The sequence below is a fragment of the Anabrus simplex genome, chromosome 1, assembly GCF_040414725.1.
Source record: "Anabrus simplex isolate iqAnaSimp1 chromosome 1, ASM4041472v1, whole genome shotgun sequence".
In the NCBI taxonomy this organism is placed as follows: Eukaryota; Metazoa; Arthropoda; class Insecta; order Orthoptera; family Tettigoniidae; genus Anabrus; species Anabrus simplex.
Genome location: NC_090265.1, coordinates 980536568 through 980559033, shown reverse-complemented (window position 1 = coordinate 980559033; position 22466 = coordinate 980536568). Strand labels below are relative to the sequence as shown.

Sequence of the window (22466 nt, the reverse complement as noted above, 5' to 3'; positions counted from 1 at the left end):
GAGATGTGACATTCCTGGTTGAAATGAGAGATGAGTAACCTGTTACATGGCAGCCCCCATGAAGATGATGGCTCATCAAGGGGTGGAATAAGCTACAGTTTGACTTCTTGACAGACAAAATGCTAGACATTATAAAGTCTGTTTGTGGTAGATAGTTGGAAATGCCTGAAATGAAAACGTTGCTTTGGAGGGCAAGTTGCCAATGAATTTGCATGGATCTGTCTCCACACATGCCTTTGTAGCATTGTTCTCTCTTTGGGATTTTAGCCCCCTGCACAGAACTATTGAAACAAAGTTGCATTGCCTGTTACAGATTGAATGTACAAACCATGCCATCATCACATTCTAGTACATTTCATCACAGGCAATGCAACATTGGTTCCACAATGTCTGAGCTGGGTACCGGAGTCCCCTAGATGAGGAAGGTAGAGGATATGCATCAAGGTGGATAATGGTGCTTTAAAGGCATGAGTGGAGATAGATGCATGCATCACCATCAGTGAACTTGCTTGTACCGTTTCCATTTCAGCTACTTCCAACCGGCAGCAGCAAACAAACTTTAAAATACCGAGGATGTCAAAGTATGAATTTTTGCAACAAATTTACTAAAAGAGCAAGCTTGTAGTCCTTCATGACTGTTGATATTATGATCTTAGGCCTATAACCTTCAGTTTTACAGGGAATCCAAATCACAGGGACATGACTTTTCATTTCAAAACTTCTGCAAATTACAAATTTATTCATAAATCATGCTATGCCAACAAGCATAGTATGGCACCTTCAGGCACTCTTCTTATCATATAAAGGCTATCTATTGGACTGATATCCAGTGGGTATTACAAATGCCTCTACAGATCCTGTGCAAAAAGAGACAGAAGGAGTTGAATGTCGGCATTGTCCATTTCAACTATTTATTTCCGAACAACCTATTAACCTTCTAAGTGCTTATCGCGTTTACATTTTTTTTTTTTTTTAGCTCCTTTAGTCTTTTGTATCTTTAATTTTAGGTACTTTCATTGACTTAGCCAGTCACGTTTATTTTTTGTTTTATTTTTATCAAAAGTGTGCTTTTACTACTATTATGTTTTGTCCTCCCCCCCTCAAATTAATTTGAATCATGTGATCACAGATTGAAAATAATGGCTTCTTAAGAAACCTTTCCTTTATGCCGTTGACATATTCTACTCTTACAATCCATTTTTTTACATAATTTTTTTTACAGATAATAAATTTATTATCCATTTAGATTTTAGTAGTTTTGTAGAATGAAATGCTCTTGTAGCATGTTGTAAACAGAGCTACTTCACATTTTCAGGGTATTCTAGGATCTGGCTTTGCACTGAAGGTACAACAGAAACAAAGACAAAAACACTTCAATCGGCAAATCCCTGCTGCCGCCATGCTCATCCAGTGCCTATGGAGATGTTATGCAGCTGACAAGTCTTTCAACAGCCATGCTACATGGAAAATTTATATCAAAGAAAACCCTCAAACAAATCAAAATACAAGCACTCCACTTGGGAAGGTAAATATCTATACTAGTTTCATCTTCTTCTTATGTTGCCTTTTCAAGTTACCGGTAATTAATATTTAAAGAGTTTAATTATAGACACTTTTATTTGTTTTATTTAAAATGTGTTTTTACTTCTGTCATGTTTTATTACTGCCCAGCGATATAACAATGTGTTGTTGTCTGAACTTTTGGCCCTTGTAGAAGCCTCATTGTCTAAGTGGAGTGAAATGATTAAGACCTTACTATTCTTTATTAAATTCTGTTCTGTCTCAGTAGTTCTCCATTGGTCCTCATTTCTTATTATTTAATTTGTACTTGTGTTAAAATACATAAATATAAGGTGCAGTGAAACTTCTCAATAATGGATGGGCCTGGGAGAAAAATAAATACCTGTTATTAAGATATGTCCATTATTCAGAAAATGTGCAGGATGTTATATTACAAAAGGATAAGCATATTACAGTACCTTTTGAACATAATGATTTTCCTACATTCAAACTACAAAATATATATCATGAATTTAAATTTAGTAAAGTATCCCTACATATAATTTTCAAAAAAAGAAAATCACAATGTTTTTTTTTTTTTTTTTTTTTTTTACTGAGGGCATTGATTTCCATTTTAAAGAACATATTTTCTATTTTACCACAAAATCATGATGGCTAGTGTAATCTGCAGATTCAAGATTTTCCATTGGAGACAAAATACCATATTTGCTCACATAAAACTCATACTTTTTTGACAAAAATTAAGTGTGAAAATTTTCGGTGTGTGATATATGCAGGCATTTGTGTTCAAAAGATCATATTCCTGAAAAAACATAAAATTTTCATTAGGCTATTGAAACAAGACAAATGGCATACTTACCCTATTCATTGTCACTGCCTTCAGTCTCCGAGCTATTCTCTCGTGCATCATTCTGGTCACCATCCCATAATGCATCATCCTGACTTCCATCCAACGCATTTGGAATGCACGTCTTCAAGAAACTCTTCACAATAACGTCTGTTGACACCATAACCCATACCCACATAGCCCAGTCACACACAAATTCAACTGATGGCCTCTTCATTTTGCCTCCTGGCATCAGCTAATGCTCCCCTCCTGCCATCCATTCAGCGTACAATTTATGTATGTTGTCCTTGGAGGACTTGTTGACGGAAACATCTAAGGACTATAGACAATGTGTGAGTCCACCAGGAATTACAACAAGATCAGTTTTCATTTCCTGAAGATGTTTCTTCGTGTCTTCTACCAAGTGTCTGCAGAAACTGTCCCACACTAACATTGCTGGGATTGAAGCAGTGCCCCTGGCCGTGCTCCCCATACCATACGGACCCAGTCCAGGACAAGAGCTGTATCCATCCATCCTTCCTCTTAAACCCGTACATGAATGCCTTTGGGAAACTTTGCTTTAGGCACTATTTTTCTTTTGAAAGTAACGTACGGTGGCAATTTTCTTCCATCTGTGGTTATTGCTAGCATAACAATGCAACACTCCTTTTCACACCCAGTTGTACGTACAAGCACACTAGATTCTCCCTTCTTGTTGATAGTGGTGTTGCATGGCATGTGTAACTTTATAATGCCAATATAAATGGTCCGTTATTGGATATTATAAATTTTCCAGCTAACTCATTCCTGACTGCCAGTGTTTCGCCCCAGTGTGCTAAGTTGGGCTCATCAGTTGGTAAATAGCACACCCACAAAGACGCATGTTTAGTGCATACCATGGAGGTTTCCTATGAGAATCAACATCTGTATCATGTGTAAGTTTATCGGGGTTTGATCTGCATTGCCAATTTGAAATAAGAGGTAATTGTTGTAACTATTCGGGCGTCACTTCGAACGTTATCATTCTTTACCCAATACCTTCATTTCAAACTCGTAGTTGGGCTGCCTAATCAGATGAAATGGGGTCGCTCAGCGGATACCTCAGGGTGTTCAGATGCCAAGTAAAACATGTAATCTTACTTCAAGATACGCTTTACGTGAGTATGAAGAGATTAACAACTCACGGGTGATGCCTATAGAAACTCATGACATAATAGTAATAACCGTCAACCACCTTTTTAAATCATAGTATTTAACTACATGAGAACTGGTCATGACTAAATGGAGTACTTAATTAATCAACAAATCACTTAGCTAAGCAACTAACTTACCAACTAGGCTATAATGAAAGAATTCATGACACAAAAAATTGTAGAAAAATAGACAAGATATTTATTGACTAAATATTGGACTATTAAATTGGAATTTTATCCAAGGCATTACTTGTCATTGCGTATTAACAAGTGTGGATTGTGAGTCAGTGCTGGCTCGTAGAAAGAGAAATAATATATAGTATTAAACTATGTAGATCAGTTCCATCATGAAATAAAAATTGAGTATGTACATTTTTACAATCGATCACTGGACATCTAAGGTCCATACTGAAGTTAAATCATAGATATAACACCAACATAATCAAGTTGTTACGAGAGCTCATTTGCTTTAAGACTAATTAAACAAGTCTGAATAAAACACACGGTTAAGCTGAAGTGTATATAAAGTCCACTAATAAGCTCAAACTTGAAATTAAACCAAATTATAACTTTAAATTGCAGGACTGAATCGTATATCACAGTTATATTTAATCGCCAATGATATTAGAATTGAGCATTGAGAATATTAAATAGTCAATTGTAGCTGATACTCAGTAAATGACGAGTCACTAATAAGTAAATCCATATAAGTAAACTCGAATAAGTAAATCTAGATGCGTAAATTTGAATGCATAAATCCATATGAATAAATCCGAACTCATGCTTTATTACTACGTTCTCGTTGTGCATGGATAACCACTTACGGACTAAGGCATTTGTTCCTAGTGCCTGTTAAATTTGGCTCCTACTCTAACATTTCCCTAGATATTGTTCGTTGAGAAAATGCAAGTTCAAACAGAGTATATGTTAATCTATTCAGCTATCTAACTAACTTCAACACAACCTTTGGCTGTCATACACATGTCTTTTAAGCTCAATGTCCCTTTCCTTCGTTATATTCCATAACATTCTACTTCAATGCAAGCTATTTTATTCATACGCGCAGTTACAATGCAAATGCTATGTCGTTGTATTCAGAAACATAATATCATATTTATCGGTGTCGTGAATGCATTTGGTCAAAACACAGCTATAAACGTATCGTAGTATTCCGATATTCATTACAGCACATCTAAAGTTGACATACGATCCCGTCACAAGCATAATTCTACAACAGTAAATTCTATTCATACCTTGGCTTAGATCAATCCTGCGGTATGGGCAATCTCACGTATACGAATCTAAAGAATGTAGCGTGGCATATCTTAAACTGCAGGCACTCAATGGCCCTTACATAGTACGTATAAAACTCCTCATATCACTATATAACTCATACTTTTCCTCAAGTTTTTTTTTTTTTTTTTGCTATGGGCTTTACGTCGCACCGACACAGAAAGGTCTTATGGCGACGATGGGATAGGAAAGGCCTAGGAGTTGGAAGGAAGCGGCCATGGCCTTAATTAAGGTACAGCCCCAGCATTTGCCTGGTGTGAAAATGGGAAACCACGGAAAACCATTTTCAGGGCTGCCGATAGTGGGATTCGAACCTACTATCTCCCGGATGCAAGCTCACAGCCGCGCGCCTCTACGCGCACGGCCAACTCGCCCGGTTTTCCTCAAGTTAGCACAATTGTAACCTTATTTCAACATTCATATAATATCTTAACATTGTAGCCTCAATATTAACTTGTCGCGTTCCCATATACATGACCATGTCAAAGCTACCACATTATGTTTCTTAAAACAACATTTTAAAGTTGCTATATCTCATAACCTATGATTGAGTTCAATGCCCTTATTGTGAAGCAAAATAATGCGTGATTCCATATGTTTATTTTACACCGCGCGCAACCAAACGTGACGTTGACTTGTAGCATTACCAATACGAAATCTCTGTAATCTGCCAGTATGTCATTACAATCAGCTGTTTCCAAAATTCTTTATCAAACCTCTCGCTACATACATGTATTTTGACTGATATACGATGACGTATATATCCAACACATTAGAATCTTATGCTATATTGCTAGATCATGTAACTACGGACTTAAGTATCTCACACTTCATTGGTAACATTCACTTGCATTTCTTATATATCGGTTTATATTTAACCCATCGGCACATGCCTAAGGCACATGTATAGGCAAACCAAAAATTATGCCATTAAGTATTGTAAATGACTTAGCTCGCTCATGGTTGGTCCTGGTCCAGCTGTTCTGCTCCCAAATGGATGTAGTTGGGTCTGCGGTCAGGACATGGGTTGCTTCCTCATCACGGGATTGCTGTCTGGTTTCCCGTTGCGTTCCTCATCATGGGTTGGTCGAATGGTTTCCCGTCGCCTTCCTCATCATGGGTTGGTCGAATGGTTTCCCGTAGCCTTCCTCATCATGGCTCGGTCGTATAGCAAGATGTACTGGTCTCCAGCTTGGTCCATCATGTATATTTAGCACATCATCCTCATGGTATTCTTGTCAGCAACTAAAATAAGGATTATAGTGCAGTGAACAGCCATTATATAATTCCTTTTGAAGTTTGTAATCCTTAAATTTATTATTTCCTTTGTGGCTCTCCGACGTATATCTTCGATCTCGTTGGTGTTGATTTCAGTGAATCTATTTCTGTCGGCCGCTTCTTGTAGATCTTCGGAAAACTTATTTTTATTCTGATTCAATAAATCGAGGTGTATCTCTTCTTGTATGAGATCCCTTTTTTTTTAGATGCTGGCTGGGTCTCCCTTCGCAGAGTATAGATCAACTGCGCTCTGTATCCACTCACGCGTATCTCGTGGTACTTAGCTGATTCCTTTTTTTTTTTTTTAATATCTCTAATCAACTCTGCTTATTTTTCGGTGAATTGACTTGTTTTCTTCTCGTTTCCGACACTTTTCCTTTAGTATAGCTTCTGATCCTTTCTTCTTCCTTAAAAATTATCCTGCGGTCGGAAGTTCTGTCTTCACTCTCCGTTGAGAAAAATCAAGATGGAGTTTTTTTAACAATCCCAAGTTTTCTACTTTTTTTCATAAAACAATACAGTAGACAGTCCACTGTCCATATCACTCTCAATACTCGACCGTTCCATGACGTGTATGGCCTTCTATGTCACCGCAACTGGTGTCTATTCTTTGCTTCCTATAGATCAAATGGGCCATACCTTCACTCGGCGCCATTTTAAAAACTGTCGCGGAGGTGTGAACGGGCACATTGTTTTTCTTCCGCATTGCTATCACATGGTGATGAAAATCTATGATTTTGTCGCTGAAATCACTTGGCATTCTTTGGCAGAGAGATGTTCGCCTTCGCAGACACAATCCCTTTCATGTCATGAATCTACGGATCCAACCCCAGTTCACTTTCAGATCAGAACAGCTGATTCCTCCTTTAATCACTAATTCGTGCGCTTTGAAATGTAGCATCTCATACGAGATACTAAAGCCATCATTTTGCAACTCTGTAACGTAATGAAGCAACTCATCTTCCAGCTCAGAAAACTTATCAGTTTTCAGCCCTCTGAATGCCTTACGTGTTCGGTTGGTGGTTTCTAGCGCAGCTTTCTGTTTACGCCAGTAGTGAACATTAAACTAAGTCGCACTAAATTCTCGACCAGCAGCTCTGTTACCATGTTCTTCAGCATATTTTATCATTTTGAGTTTAAACCCAGTCGTATAACTCTCACATTTCTCCATAACAGAACGACTTACACAAGAAACAACAATGAAACTTGAAGACAGAATACTGGTACTTGTCGATAATACAACAGATGGATAATACCTAATACCATGATGACTTGACTGCCTGGACAGGGAAACTCTCCCAGTTCATGTTATCAGCTCTGCCGGACGAGTAGTGATAAGCATATTGACAAAGACAGAAGGTTGAGAGGGATGGCTGAGTATGACTGACTTGCTAGGAATGCGGCCTTGGGGCGGGGGTTTGCAAGTTAGGTATTTTTGTTACAACAGCTAGCCTCATCTGTTCTGCAGGTAGAAAGAAATACAGCTTCTTCTTGTACTGTCACATACAAAGTACTGTAACAACAATTGGTACAGTCCCGATATTTAATGTAAGCATGTCCACGGAATACCCAAACTTTATTTTGTGTATGTACCGTATCTCTTTATCACAACGTCAGAAATTAATGCAAGTTATGTGTGAGGATTTTCCCCCTGCAATTTCAGATGTTAAAAATGGGGTGTGAGATATACGTGGTGGTGTGTTATATGCATACAAATATGGTATGTCTCAGTACTTTCTGCCTATCTTTTAAATAATGAATAATCCCCTAATGTTTGGCAGCTAAAAGACAAGTTTCACATTAGTTAGACTTTCATTGCAGTGTGATGTAGCATTATCCAAAACCAACACACTTTCCTATTCTACCTTCTCCTTTTTTGTTTAAATGCCAACAGCTATTCAGTCATTATTACCCTTATCATCCAGGCATGGTGGTTTGAATATCACTCCACATTTAGTTTACTCCAGTCAATCCTTTTAAAACATCTAGATCTAGCAGCCTTGCCTATAACAAAAAAATTTTTCAAATTCACCTATCATACTGACACATAGCAAGATAGTAAATCTTTCTTTTGAAATTTTTTCTCCACACTGTTCACCTCTTGAAGACATTGTCTTACTGAGTAGAGCTCTGAAGAAGAAAAGAGCAGTCTTGTCTCACTTAAACAGGTTTCTTTCTTCATAACTTTCGCAGACTCCACACATCCTTTTTTTTTTCTTTTTCCCCACTCTGAAACGTTTTTGTCAACTGAACATGATTTGTCGCAGGTGTTTCGAAAAGAGAACTTGTCAAGGCAGATCACATGTGCTTTAAACAAGTAATAAGCCTAATCTTTAGCAATTTTAAAAGCTTTTTCATGGATAAGAGTTTCACTCACAGGCATGTTGTTGCTACGAACACAGCAAAACCATTCAGATGTTAAGTTGTCACCTTCCAAGCCCGATGTAGTGAGAAATGAGTGCTTCCCAAAAAATATTTTCATTTCCAGTCCACTATTTAAGGATGTCACTTTTGTTTCTTAAAATGTCACTGCTCTGTGTTTTTCCAAAGCAAACTGCAAATCCATATCCCGAACACTAAATTTCTCTTTCTCATAGACAATGATTTCAACTTTCCCTTTAAAGTCAGTCATTTGCATTTCTGCAACATCGTAGCATATGTGACACACACTTCTCAAGATGACTGCAAATAATACTGTCTATTGTCTGTGCTTTTAAAAATAACTATGTTCGGTAGTAACATGAAACAATGCACACTAGCTCAAAATACTGTCCATTATTAATTGCATTGGGAGGTAGTTTCTATTGTCCACAGCCATTATTAAGAATGTATGTTAATGGGAAGTAATACCACCATAAAACCTCATGTACTTCTGCCAGGGAATCTAAAAATGTCTGTAATTTAGAGGTATCCATTAGGAGAAGTTTCACTTTGTATTGTTTTAGACACCAATCATCATTAGCAAAAAGGATGTGGGTTTTTTCCTTTAGCTAGATATGATTTTACTTCTAGATTGTATATTACACTGATATGTATATCATATAAGAGACATTGTAAGTTGAAATGAATAGCTTTACAGAACTTTATAAAGATACAACTTTCCAGTGCCTTGCGTTTGATTTTGTTGATCTTACAAACAGCATCATTTAACATCTAAGGGTTTTAGTCTCATGAACTACTTCACTACCTGGTACTTCATAAATGAGACAATTGTTGCTATTACTAGGTTTATTTGTCTCTTCAAAGTATGCTAAACTCTGAAAAACATGAAGAACATGGTCTATAGCTCAGAAATTTGTAGAAAGTAGCATGTTATCTCCTCAATAAACCGAATAAAGTCCTGTAAGTAACATTTTCTCTCTCTCTCTGTGTCTGTCTGTCTGCCTCTCTCATTTAACTTGGAATGCATTAGAATTCCCTCAGTCTCTCTCTTATACACACTGCTGCAGGAGTACCGTATTGACATCTTAACTTCATACCTATGAGCAAGTTTTAAAAAAAACAAATGGAGGGAAGACAAGGTGGTGTTAGAAAATGCACATAAAAGAAAACAAATTACATGGCTCTATTATATGCTATACCAGTTAAGGGCAGCCAGTATTATTCTCAATGTCTAATATTTTTACAAACATATACACTATGTGATCAAAAGTATCTGGACACCCCCAAAAACATACGTTTTTCATCTTAGGTGCATTGTGCTGCCACCTACTGCCAGGTACTCCATAGCAGTGACCTCAGTAGTCCTTCAACATCGTGAGAGAGCAGAATGGGGTACTTCGCAGAACTCCACAATCCTAAACATCCCTAGGTCCATTGTTTTTGATGTGATAGTCAAGTAGAAATGTGAAGGGACACGTACAGCATGAAAGCGTACAGGCTATCCACGTCTGTTGACTGACAGAGACCGCCGACAGTTGAAGAGGGTCGTCAAGTGTAATATGCAGGCATATATCCAGACCATCTGACAGGAATTCCAAACTGCATCAGGATCCACTTCAAGTACTATGACAGTGAGAAAACTTGGATTTCATGGTCGAGCGGCTGCCCATACGCCACATATCATGCAGTTCAATGACAAACGACGCCTCGCTTGGTGTAAGGAATGTAAACACTGGATGGTTGAACAGTGGAAAAACGTTGTGTGGAGTGACGAATCGCGGTACACAATGTGGCGATCCGTTGGCAAGGTGTGGGTATGGCGAATGCCCGGTGAACGTCATCTGTCAGCATGTGTAGTGCCAACAGTAAAATTCAGGCGGTGGTGTTATGGTATGGTCGTGCTTTTCATGGAGAGGGCTTGCATCCCTTGTTGTTTTGCGTGGCACTATCACAGCACAGGCCTACATTGATGTTTTAAGCACCTTCTTGCTTCTCACTGTTGAAGAGCTCTTCGGGAATGGCGATTGCATCTTTCAACACGATCGAGCACCTGTTCATAATGCACGGCCTGTGGCGGAGTGGTTACAGGAGAATAACATCCCTGTAATGAACTGGCCTGCACAGAGTCCCGACCTGAATCCTATAGAACACCTTTGGGATGTTTTGGAACGCTGATTCTATGCCAGGCCTCACCTACCGACATCGCTACCTCTCCTCAGTGCAGCGCTTTGTGAAGAATGGGCTGCCATTAACCAAGCAACCTTCCAGCACCTGATTGAACGTATGCCTGCGAGAGTGGAAGCTGTCATCAAGGCCAAGGGTGGGCCAAATCCATATTGAATTCCAGCATTACTGATGGAGGGCGCCACGAACTTGTACGTCATGTTCAGCCAGGTGTTCAGATACTTTTGATCACATAATGTATAATAGTAATGGAATGAACAGTGTATAAATATATGTCGAGGAGAGAAATGTAAGAACAAGTGTAGAAACATACCAGGGATAAACACAATTTTATGCCCCCATGGTAATAGGGAGCAAGAAAACAGAAAGACAAGTACAAGTATGAAAATTAAAATGGATTATTTAAGGAAACATGCATACAAATACAGATCAAGAGGCCAGGCATCCACATCCTTTGAGAGAGAGTTCTTGACAACAGTTTTGATCTCAGAAGTGTAAGATAAGAAATTTGAATAAACAGGGAAAAGGCAAAAAATATAAAAGGTTTATGCAGATAGAAGAAGAAAATGGTTACAAGAACACATAAGGTGAAAAGGTATTCAAGGGGATAATATAAGTAATGGAAATGGAAAAAATTTAGTGATACGAAATTTAGAAACATAGGAATGATGATCGGAACATATACAAGAGTGAATGCAATAACTGAAATCAGTGTGGCAAGAGGAAATAACAAGGTTAAACATCAGAACAGAACAGAACAGAAAAGGACAAGGACCAACTCCACATTATAAATTTAGGGAATGAATACATTACCAAAGAAAGTTCTCTTCAGTTTTTATTGCATTTGGTAAGAGCAGACTTTGACTAAAGTGAAAGTGAATGCTATATCTCTACAAGGCTTAAAATTATTTTGTTGTAAGGAGTTGGTATGCCCAATGGATGTGTGGTTTAACTTTTTGTTATGAATACACCTTATACAATGGAACTTTGTTATGAATACACCTTATACAATGGAACTTAGAACAGGTATTTAATTTTCACATGAAGACTATGAAGGAATAATAAAAGTGAGGAAAACAAACCCAGAAGAATGTATTTATTGTCTAATTCTTTTTAAATTAAAAGAATCAGTTTAACTAATTAATGTGGATCTCTCCTATATATGAAGTGGTTACTGTAATTTTCTGGTACCTCAATTTGGGAAAATACCATCAGTTGCATGAGATTCATCAAGGAGCGCTACCTCATGGCAGAACTCTCGTATGATTCTTATTTGTTTGCATTATATTTCCCACATGATGGCTATTTCACTTTGGGAATAAGATCGAAGTCGTATGGATTACGATGTACGAACGCTGCATGAATTTTGTTACTTCCATTAGGCACTGCTATAATCAGACAACCAACGGAGGGTGTGTTATCACGGCCAGAATGATGCACCCATACCCCATCTGCCAGAAACATTAGGAAGTTTAAGTAACATACTTTCAAATGTATATATATGACAGTTTGGCGTTGCCACATTTTTGGAAAATAATAAATCTTTTCATGACTCTGAATCAACCCTTGTTTTGTTTGTTTGTTTGTTTGTTTTGCTGAAAAATAAATACTCTCCTTCAAACTGTGTCGTGGGGTCGTTTATGGCACAGCTTCTCAAACTTACTTTTATTACAATGAGCACTTTTATCCTAGAATGTTTCTCTTCTATGTATCTTTCCGCCTACTTGCCTTTGTTTCACAGCCATACTGGCAGGCACCTGATCAGTTTTCTTTCTTTGTTAGTAGCAAGCAGAGCGGAAGTGGTGACACTTGTGCTGTTTGTAACTCTGTGAAGGAAGCAGTTGCTGTGCTGATGCAATGGCATCATTTCAGGAGAGTCGTATTTCGGTTTCACATCCTAATTTTTCAAATATAATTGAGGAGGAGCTAGACATTGTGCTGAATGAGGATGGTGACGGAAGTGTTGAAAGTGATTGTGATAACCAAGATGTTGACTTCAATTCTGAACACGATTCTGTTTCCGAGCAGGAATATGACTCTTATGATGAAGATATTCCACATAATATGGAAGAAAACTCACAGTTAGTGGAAGGAAATCCATCAACATTTTACGGTAAAACAGGTACAAGTGGTTTGTTGTTGAACCTTGTCATAATATGAAGACACTTGCCCATAACTTGGTTGTCAAAGTACCAACAATGAAAGGGAAAGCGAAACAGCTGGGAGATTTTTGTACACCCCTACAAGTACAGGAATGTTTATTTTGTGATGATATGGTGGAAAAAGTAGTGAAGCACACAAATGAAAAGCTTACAGCTTACAAACTATGGTTTTCTAATACAGACAGAACTGAGATGAGGGATATAACCAGTATCGAAATAAAAGCATTGTTTGGTCTCCTGTACTACAATGCTATTTTCAATTCAAATAATGAAAGCTTAGGCTCCTTGTTCGTTACAGATGGTACTGGTAGAGATATATTCCGTGCAACACTCTCCATAAGAAGAGCTTTTTTTTGATTACTGTTTTGAGGTTTGATAATTAGTTGGATCGTTGTGAGAGGAAATGTACAGATCCTGCTGCCAGTATATCGTGGATGTTCAACAGAATGGTAGAAAATTCTCAGAGTCTTTACAACGTTGGATCCGTGGCTTATGTGGATAAGACGCTATTCTCCAGACCACCTTATGAGCAGACTAAAGTGGAAATGACGTCACTGTCTCGTCACACTCACCGTGGTTGCCAAATGAGCCGGCGCGCGATTCAAAGTTGTACTCCACCACTATAATACGGCACAGCTCACGGATTGAACCTCGAATGAATTTAAAATAATTAATACATTAACGTATGCGTGTTAGAATCCCATACAGTTTTTTAACGGCTTACATCTTCAAACAATTAATTTACTGAATTACATTTTAAATGTGAAAACCATCAATCTTTTTTCCAGTCAATGACTGGATCAGGGATGGAATAAATGAAGCCCCATCTTGCGGTGAGGATAGGAATTGAGCTGGCTGCAGAAGCCTGTCTCACTCCTCTGGGGCAATGATTAATGACTGACAGATGAAATTAAATGATATTGGAGAGATGCTAGAATGAAAGATGACAGGGAAAACCAGAGTACCCGGAGAAAAACCTGTCCTGCCTCCACTTTGTCCAACACAAATCTCACATGGAGTGACCGGGATTTGAACCACGGAACCCAGCATTGAGAGGCCAACGTGCTGCCACCTGAGCCACAGAGGCTTTCACAATTTTTATATACTAACTACAATTTCACACTTAAAGCATTGCGAACCAATTCTTTTGACATACACAGTAAGCATTACATTCATTAAATTATTATGATTATTATTATTATTATCAATATATATAATATTTTATTTATTATTCATATTATTATCTAAATATATGGCCTGATTCCTGATTGAAATAAGCTGCTACTCACGGACGATTTATGAATAAGTGAGAGAAGTTAGGATTATATACTCGTACTGGAATTAACTTGAAACTGACAGATGAAGTTCGGGATCCAGGCATAAACCTGTCCCACCTCCGCTTTGTCCAGCACAATTTCAATAAATTAATTATTACAAATATATTTTTATAAAAATATTATTACATATTATTATTATTATTATTATTATTATTATTATTATTATTATTATTATTATTATTATTATTATTATTATTATTATTATTATTATTATTAGTATTATTATTGTTTTTGTTATTATTATTATTATTATTATTATTATTATTATTATTATTATTATTATTATTATTATTATTATCATGCAGGAGGTTTCAGCGTCAGCTTACCTTGTGCCTTAGTAATTAATCTGTGTCACTATCGAGTGGCTGCACACCCAAGTCGGAATCAGAGCCGGGGTCAGCACACGAGGTAAACAAATCCCGTCGTCCATACTATTCGCTCGGAAATGCTTATAAACAGACAGAATCATATTTCTCTCGCCTGACGTAAAAATCTTGCATTTCTTCTTCAACTGATAACAGTCTGGTGATTTTTTGTTCAGATCCATTGAACAATAATATCCAATAATGAGTAAGAAGAAAACTACAAACATACAAGAGACTACAAGAATTATGAATTAGCACACAATACGCACATACACTGTTTTTATAAAAGCGAAGCACACTGATAAAATTCTCTCACTGCTGTTTTAAACAGACTATGATTGGAACTGCACCCACGTGTTCAGGACATCCACTGAGTGAGTAAGTATGGCAGCTCTGCACTGACTGCACCATTGCCAAAACTCGCTCTGAGTAGCGCATCCCCCTTGCCCCCTCACCTACCATGTGACAACACCGTAGGCGCTGCCCCTGTCGCCCACGCCATCCCCTGGTCTATACACTCATTTCCGCTTTAGTCTGCTCAAAAGGTGGTCCGGAGAATAGTAGGCTTCCGAGGTCGCTGCAAATTCAGAGTGTATATGGCCAATAAAAAAATATGGTCTCAAAATTATGATCTTGTGTGATGCGCGAACAAACTATTTTCTAAATGGATATATCTACACAGGGAAGGATAGTGATGGGACTGGTTTGAATTTAGAAGAAAGGAAGTTACAAAAACCAATGCAAAGTGTAGTGCGGCTTGCTAAAGGGATTGCCGAAATAAATCGGAACATTACCGCAGATAACTATTTCAGCTCAATAGAGCTTGTTTCAGAACTAAAAGAAGATATTTGACTTACATTGGAACCCTCAAGGTAAATAAGAAGGAGATTCCACCACAATTTCTTCCTAACAGAAGGCGTCCTCTGGGCTCATCTGAATATGGATTCACCAAACATATCAGGCTGCTCTCACACGTGCCCAAAAAGGGTAAGGCTGTAATTTTGGTATCGAGTATGCATCATGCTAGAAGGAAGGACCCTCAATATAACAAAAATGAGATGATTTCATTTTACAATAACACAAAAGGTGGAGTAGACACACTGGACCAGAAGTGCATTATGTACGACACAGGTAGACGTACACGCAGATGGCCTATGGCTATCTTTTACACGATTCTCAATATAATAGCTGCCAATGCTCATGTACTGCATACATCATTCACTCATTATTCGTTTGAATTCTTAAAACTTCTGGCAAATCAACTGACTGAGCCCTATCTCAATGAAAGGCTTGTGAATACTCGCCTACATAGGGAGCTTAGGCTGACTGTATCTGGTTTTTGAAGAAGCCACTTCCAAAGGGCACTACACGAGATAGCGAAGGACCTTCAAAGAGGAAGAGGTGTGCGATATGCCCTAGATCAGAAGGGAATAAATCTAATCAATACTTTGAAGATTGTGACCAACCAGTGTGCCAGACATGCCGATCTGTAGTTTGTCGGGAATGCAGAGGTGACAATTGAAAGTGAAAGTACAGATGTTGTGAAAATTTGTGGTGTAGGACATATGTTTGTAATTCTAGATATTATCTATTTTTACATGTCTTAGGTATATGAAAAAATACAATCCGTATACTTTATTACAATCTTTAACACTAAAAGTTCATAACATTTATCTTTATGTAGAAAGGTACGTGTGGTTTGCAGTGATTTGAAACTTATTTTTCAGTGTGCATACTCATTTCAGAGATTTTTTCCTATATAGATTTGTTTATTGATGTTATATAATATTATAATAAATACTGTGTCAAACAAAATCGAAATGCCAGACTTAGGTCCTACAATAGGGTGGCGCCATTAGTGGCACTGTGACACAGTTTGTGTACTCATATTGTCACGACACAGTTTGAGGGCTATAACTACTGTTCTGATATATGTAATTGTGCCATAAATGAAGACACTACAAGTTCTAAAAGCTACAGATGTGTCAAGTACATGAAATGAAACTTACAAAGAACAGTTTGGCAGCCCTTCCAAATATTCAAATATTTGTTAAATGTTAGATATGTCATCTTCTCTTTACAAAGATTCCTTCATTAAAACTCTTGATCATGTTCTAGTTGACAGAATGGTTTTGATGAGAGGACATCTAAGCTGTGATGCTGATGATTCATATTATGAATCTTGCCTTCAGCATTGGTTTCCAAACTGAATGCTATGCATACTCCTGATCATACCCAGAGGAACACCCTCATGTTTCACATTGGCTGTGTAACAACAGAAAATCAAAATACTATATCATCTACTTCACGCTTAAAGCAGTTACAAAAAGGATGGATTTTATACCAGTTTGAAGTCACCATTTTCATGGTCTGTTATGGGAATTATTTGACTTTTTGCAATAAAATTATTCTTTTCGTCTATGTCAGCTCTCATTTGTTCTCCCAAATCCTTCCAGTTTTTAGATATAAAATGGCCATTGTGATAGAATGGCTAACATGCAAGAGGTGCATACTCACAATGAAAATAAAAGTCAGCTGTCAGAATTTTTTTTTTTTTTATTTATGAAAAAAGAAATGGTGTCAATGTTGGGGAAAATATGCCAAATAATAATTTTGAGACAGAATTATAGATATAAAAATAATAAGCCTTAAACACATACATATGGTAGTTATTGCTACGGTGGTATAAAATATTTACTTGCTGTACTTTGTCCTTAATCTTTCCCCTCTTTTATTGCTGCTTTTTTGGAGTTGGTGTGGTTATGTCTTGTCCTTTGGTGTACAATTCAACTAACTGAAGTATGTCTCAGTCTCTGATTATCCAGGTTGCCAAGAAAGCAAGTGTACTAAAGAGAAGAAAATCGAAAAATCGTATGGAAGTGCCGAGCAATGCTGTTGAGGGGAGTGGGAGCAACAGACGTGAGAGTGAAGGTGATGTTGTGTTCTATATCGAAGAACCAAAAGCAGGTACAGAACACTGCTTGTTTGCTTCTCTGCTTGTCTGCTATGGCATGTTCAATGTGGGGTGCTCTGGGGTATCATACAGTACAATTTTGGGCAATATTATACCTAAATTTGAAGTTTATCATTCCTAAACAAATGTTGAATTCTGGGTGTTTATCTCACCTATTGCTGTATATAACTTTCAAGAATTATGCATAATATTTAAAATGATATCAAGAAGTTGTTGGATAACAGGATTAATGTTTGCTCAGAGCTTATATCTATTACATATTGATAACAAACATTAACTATGAAATTAACAAGTTACTTCATTGCAGTACTGCATTTAGCCATCTTTATCAACTGATTCCTGGGATGGGAACAGTTGATATCATGAATTTGTCATAGATAAGAGCTTGAGAGAAGAATTGGAAGAGAAATGCAGCTGAGACTGGCTTGCACTAGGAGCCTCCTGCACGTCACTACCCTTTGTCCGTTAGCTTGTGTGTGTACCTGTGCGTATGAGAATATTGTACTTTGCAGTTGCAATATCCTCAGCGGTGTCTAGCTGCAAGGCACCCAATGTCATTTGTAAATCACGCCACAAGCAGACAGCAATTTTCTGCTAATGGACAAGATCTAACTAGCAAAACATTAAGATGATACAGTTTACAACTAGTATCTTTGAGAGTTATAAATGCTTGTATTCTTAATGCATTTATATTTCTTAGATGTATATTTCTGTAGCATTATTAATTGCCGTTCTCAAAGGCCCAGGTTCGATATTGAGCTATAAGATTGGCAGGAGGGCTAGTATGTGGTTAAAAAGAAGGGACCTGCAGCTCACCTCTGTTGCAGGTGTGCCTAAGAGGAGCTGCACCACCTCGCGACGAGGAAACCAGTTCTACAGCTCCATTACTCATTAGCCTGCAGGCCTTTGGTTTAAGGAGACCCAGGTTCAATTCCTGGCTGAATAGGTGATTTTAGCCTTCATTGGTTATTTCCTCTGGCTGTGAGACTGGATGTTAGTCGTCTTTTACATTAAATTTAATCCTAGGTAGGACCCAGTCTTCATAAACGCACAGTTTGTCCATGGGCAGGCCTACCATATATACTCTTGTTTACCATGGACTATTCAATGATTTTACACTCCGTCCAGGGTTCAGAACACAGATAAAAAGTATTTGTCAAAATCCTCAATTTTTCTTGTAAATCTGTACTTCAAAAAGTGTATTTATTTATATATTATGTAGCAGTTTGTAACCTAAGCATTACTAAGTGAAAGTTTTGGACTTAAGACATGCTCAGACAGATGTGTTAAGCGTTGTACCATTATTGATTTCATCTACAGCCAAAACCTAGGTACCTCCGTTTATTGCATTTTCTTGTTATGAAAAGATTTTAAGGATTCTGCATTATTTTTTAGAGGAATTTTACATAATTTTTGGACAATTTTTGCATTAATATTTAAGGATTTCCATGTTTTTAAAGGATGCCTTTGTCATTTTGACAAATTTTTGAGTGTTGTAAAACATTTTAGGGATTTTGGAACTTTGAAAGGTTTCTAAAAGTGTTTAAAGAAAAAATCTTGCATGGAAAGCAATTAACAAAGGACCATTTCAAATTTTTGTTAAGGAAAAGTAATTTTTATCATGTCAGCTGCTAATTGGGATAGCTATACAAGCTATAATGTCATCAAAGAAAGATACATTATTTTCTGTTACTTTTGAAAGGAGAATATTGCCAAAGTGTTCACATTATCTTCTTTCATGTTGTAACACAATTTTCTCAAGACACCTGAGTGGTATGATCTCTGAATCATCTTGATTTCCAAACAGTGGAACAGTCTTCACCATTTCCACCACATTACTGTTGATAAGGAATGCTGGATTGAACACTTCTAGTGCTGAATACAATTTGTGAGCAGGGTCCTCTGACGTCAGTAACTGCGATTTTGTATGTGCTGATGATACAGTGTATTTTACAGTTGCTCTAACATTTCTCTGAGCATCTGATCTCTGAATCATCTTGATTTCCAAACAGTAGAACAGTCTTCACGATTTCCACCACATTACTGTTGATGTTGAATGCTGGAATGAACACTCCCAGTGCTGAATACAATTTGTTAGTAGGGTCCTCTGACATCAGTAACTGCAATTTTGTATGTGCTGATGATACAGTGTGTTTTGCAGTTGCTCTAACATTTCTCTGAGTATCTGCACTTTTTTTTAAGTTTAAGTTTGCTTGTGTTTCAGAATAAAATTTTCTCTTCTTTTGCAAACTCAAAATTCATCATGATCTTTCTTAGTTCAGTGCAAAGTGTTGGACTTGTCAGGTATGGAGATTCCTCTAGTTCATTGATGTTGTTGATATATCTTCATTTCTACTCATTACACTAGTTTATGTAAGCATATTATACCATAAACACCAGCTTCATTACACACATCCATTTATTACGAGCTGTTGACTACTTCTTCTTCTTCTTCTTCTTTGTTTGTTCTTGGACTCTGCGCAGCGCACTACGTCCAGTCACTGGGTTGTTTTAAACTTCACCAATCAAAGTTTCTGTTACAAAAAGGGATAGATTTGAGGGTAGTGGGAAACGGAAGTACACACTAGTGTATTGGGAGAGGTTGTGTAGGAAAGAGACATGAGGAATATTCGAGGCGTCTAATACTACAGTTATGTACAACAGAACAAGTTGACATGTGTTAGGTTGCAGGGATTTAGCACGGGGACACAGGGTTCTACATCTTCACGCCAGTGTGATCTATCACGGCGATTTACTGCTATAGACAAACATGACCAGATCACAAATAAAGGAGGCAGGATCGTCCAGATTAAATCAGGATATTACATGCGTGAAAAAAGTTAGTCAGTAACTCAGCTAAGCGAACTGTCGGATGGTATACTAAACAAGAAATAGTGAGAGGAAGTTGAAATCCGAGTGATAGTAAAGTGGAAATGAGATGTTGTTGCTGTCGGGGATATTTCTCACATTGAAACAAAATATGATTTATAGTGCCGACATAGTGACCACAATTACACAAGTTGTTTTCCTTAATCTTTAAACGATACAGATGTTCCGGTGTACAGGCATGATTCAAGTGAAGTCTGACTAGAGTAGTGATATGACGTCGAGTGTACTTTCCTTTTGCGAACCATGGTTTAATAGCAATGTTATTTTGAATATTGTAGAAATATTTACCTTTAAATTGTGCAGATTGACGCCAATGTTCGTTCCACTTTTCTCGGAGAAATTTCTGACAAATTGTCCCTACATCATTGTGTGGGAGTGCAATATGGTAGCGTAGGCCTTGTCCATCAGCTGCCTCATTGGCAAGTTTATCGGCCATGACATTGCCTGTTATGCCAGAATGTCCTGGCACCCATGTAAATAATACGGAACGATTTAGTATAGTTAGATCATACAATAGTTGTCTTAGATTTTCAATATACCAATTGTCCGCCTTTGTAGGATTTTCTAATGCTTGAAGAACACTGAGAGAATCTGTACAGATGAGGGCCTTTTGGATCGTAGAATGTTTAATATATATTAACACTTGACGAACTGCAAATATTTCAGCTGTGTAGATGGATGCGTATTGGGGTAAGATGAATTGTTTGGATAACTGCAGCAGAGGGGAATAAAAAGCAGCTCCTACGTCGGATGTGTCTTGATGTTTTGATCCATCAGTATAAAATGGAATGTATTGATTATATTGATCTATAATAATTTTGAATGACTTAGTTGCTATCAGTCTGTTTAAATTCTCGGAGATACTGGAATCATCGAATTTTGTACGTATGATATTAGGTAACTGTATAGTCGCAGGAAACATGATAGAGTACTTAGGGTGAGTTCTTGTTTGAACAACGTGAGGTCGTAAATATATAAACTGAACATAAGCCCACAGGAGTGCCGGATATTTGTGTTGTACGACAGGTCCATTTCCAAAATATTCAGATAATAACTGCAGCTTGGGAAGAATCGGATGATGATATCGGGCCATTTTCTTGAGAAGATATTTAGTAGCTACATGTTTGCGTCGTAAATGTAACGGTGGTTTGGTAATTTCAGCTAGTAAAGCATTTGTAGGAGTCGAATTCATTGAACCTGTAATCAGTCGAGCAGCTTTGTACTGTACTTTGTCTAATCGCTGTTTTTGATCCAACAAAGCCATGTCTATAAACTGACTACCATAGGCAAAAACAGACCTGATAATGTTTTTATATACAGTTAAAAGGGTAGCTGGGTCAGCTCCCCAGGTTCTGTTCGTTAAGCATCTTAATACATGTAGCTTTTGTTCCGTTTTGCGACAGATCTCTGCAATATGATTTTTCCACAATAGTTTATTATCAATCGTTACCCCTAGATACTTAACGGTTTCTTTGACGGAGATTTCCTGTTCACCGCATCTAATGGGAGACTTATCATATATACGTTTGTGGGTAAATATGAGAATTGAACTTTTTGCCGGTGCTATCTCTAAACCATTTTGTATCATCCACGTCTGCAGGACTTCTAAAGTCTTCTCTAGAGTAAGACGACATTCTTCTATGGTATTTTGAGTGCAGTAGATTACTATATCATCGACATATTGCAGTATCCGAGCCGTTTTTACAATTTCCTTTTCAAGATCCGCAGTATACAATATATACATAATCGGACTTAAAATGTCCCCTTGTGGAAGCCCAACGGATACAGAGCGGCAATTGCTTTGAGGAGCGATTTGAGGGAGACTTACGCGTCGATACATATATAATTTTCCTAAGATATTAAGCAATGTGGAAGGAAAATCCATAGTACTTAGTTTCTGGAGTAGGATGGGAATATGAACATTGTCATAAGCACCTTTAATATCTATAAAGGCAGCCATAACGTGTTGTTTTCTGGATTTTGCTAACAATATATCGACTAATAAGATATTCAAAGCATCTGTCGTGCTGCGGTCTTTGAGGAATGCAAACTGGTACTTCGG

The 22466-nt window shown here is 37.5% G+C and overlaps 1 protein-coding gene across 1 annotated transcript in view; it reads left to right on the top strand.

Moving 5' to 3' along the window:
- LOC136857683 (potassium voltage-gated channel subfamily KQT member 1) overlaps nucleotides 1-22466 on the top strand; it is a 266956-nt gene that overhangs the window by 103495 nt on the left and 140995 nt on the right. The window contains exons 6-7 of the mRNA XM_067136536.2: nucleotides 1316-1525; nucleotides 17352-17508. Coding sequence (XP_066992637.2) covers nucleotides 1316-1525; nucleotides 17352-17508 — 367 coding nt within the window. The remainder of the gene's footprint in view (nucleotides 1-1315; nucleotides 1526-17351; nucleotides 17509-22466) is intronic.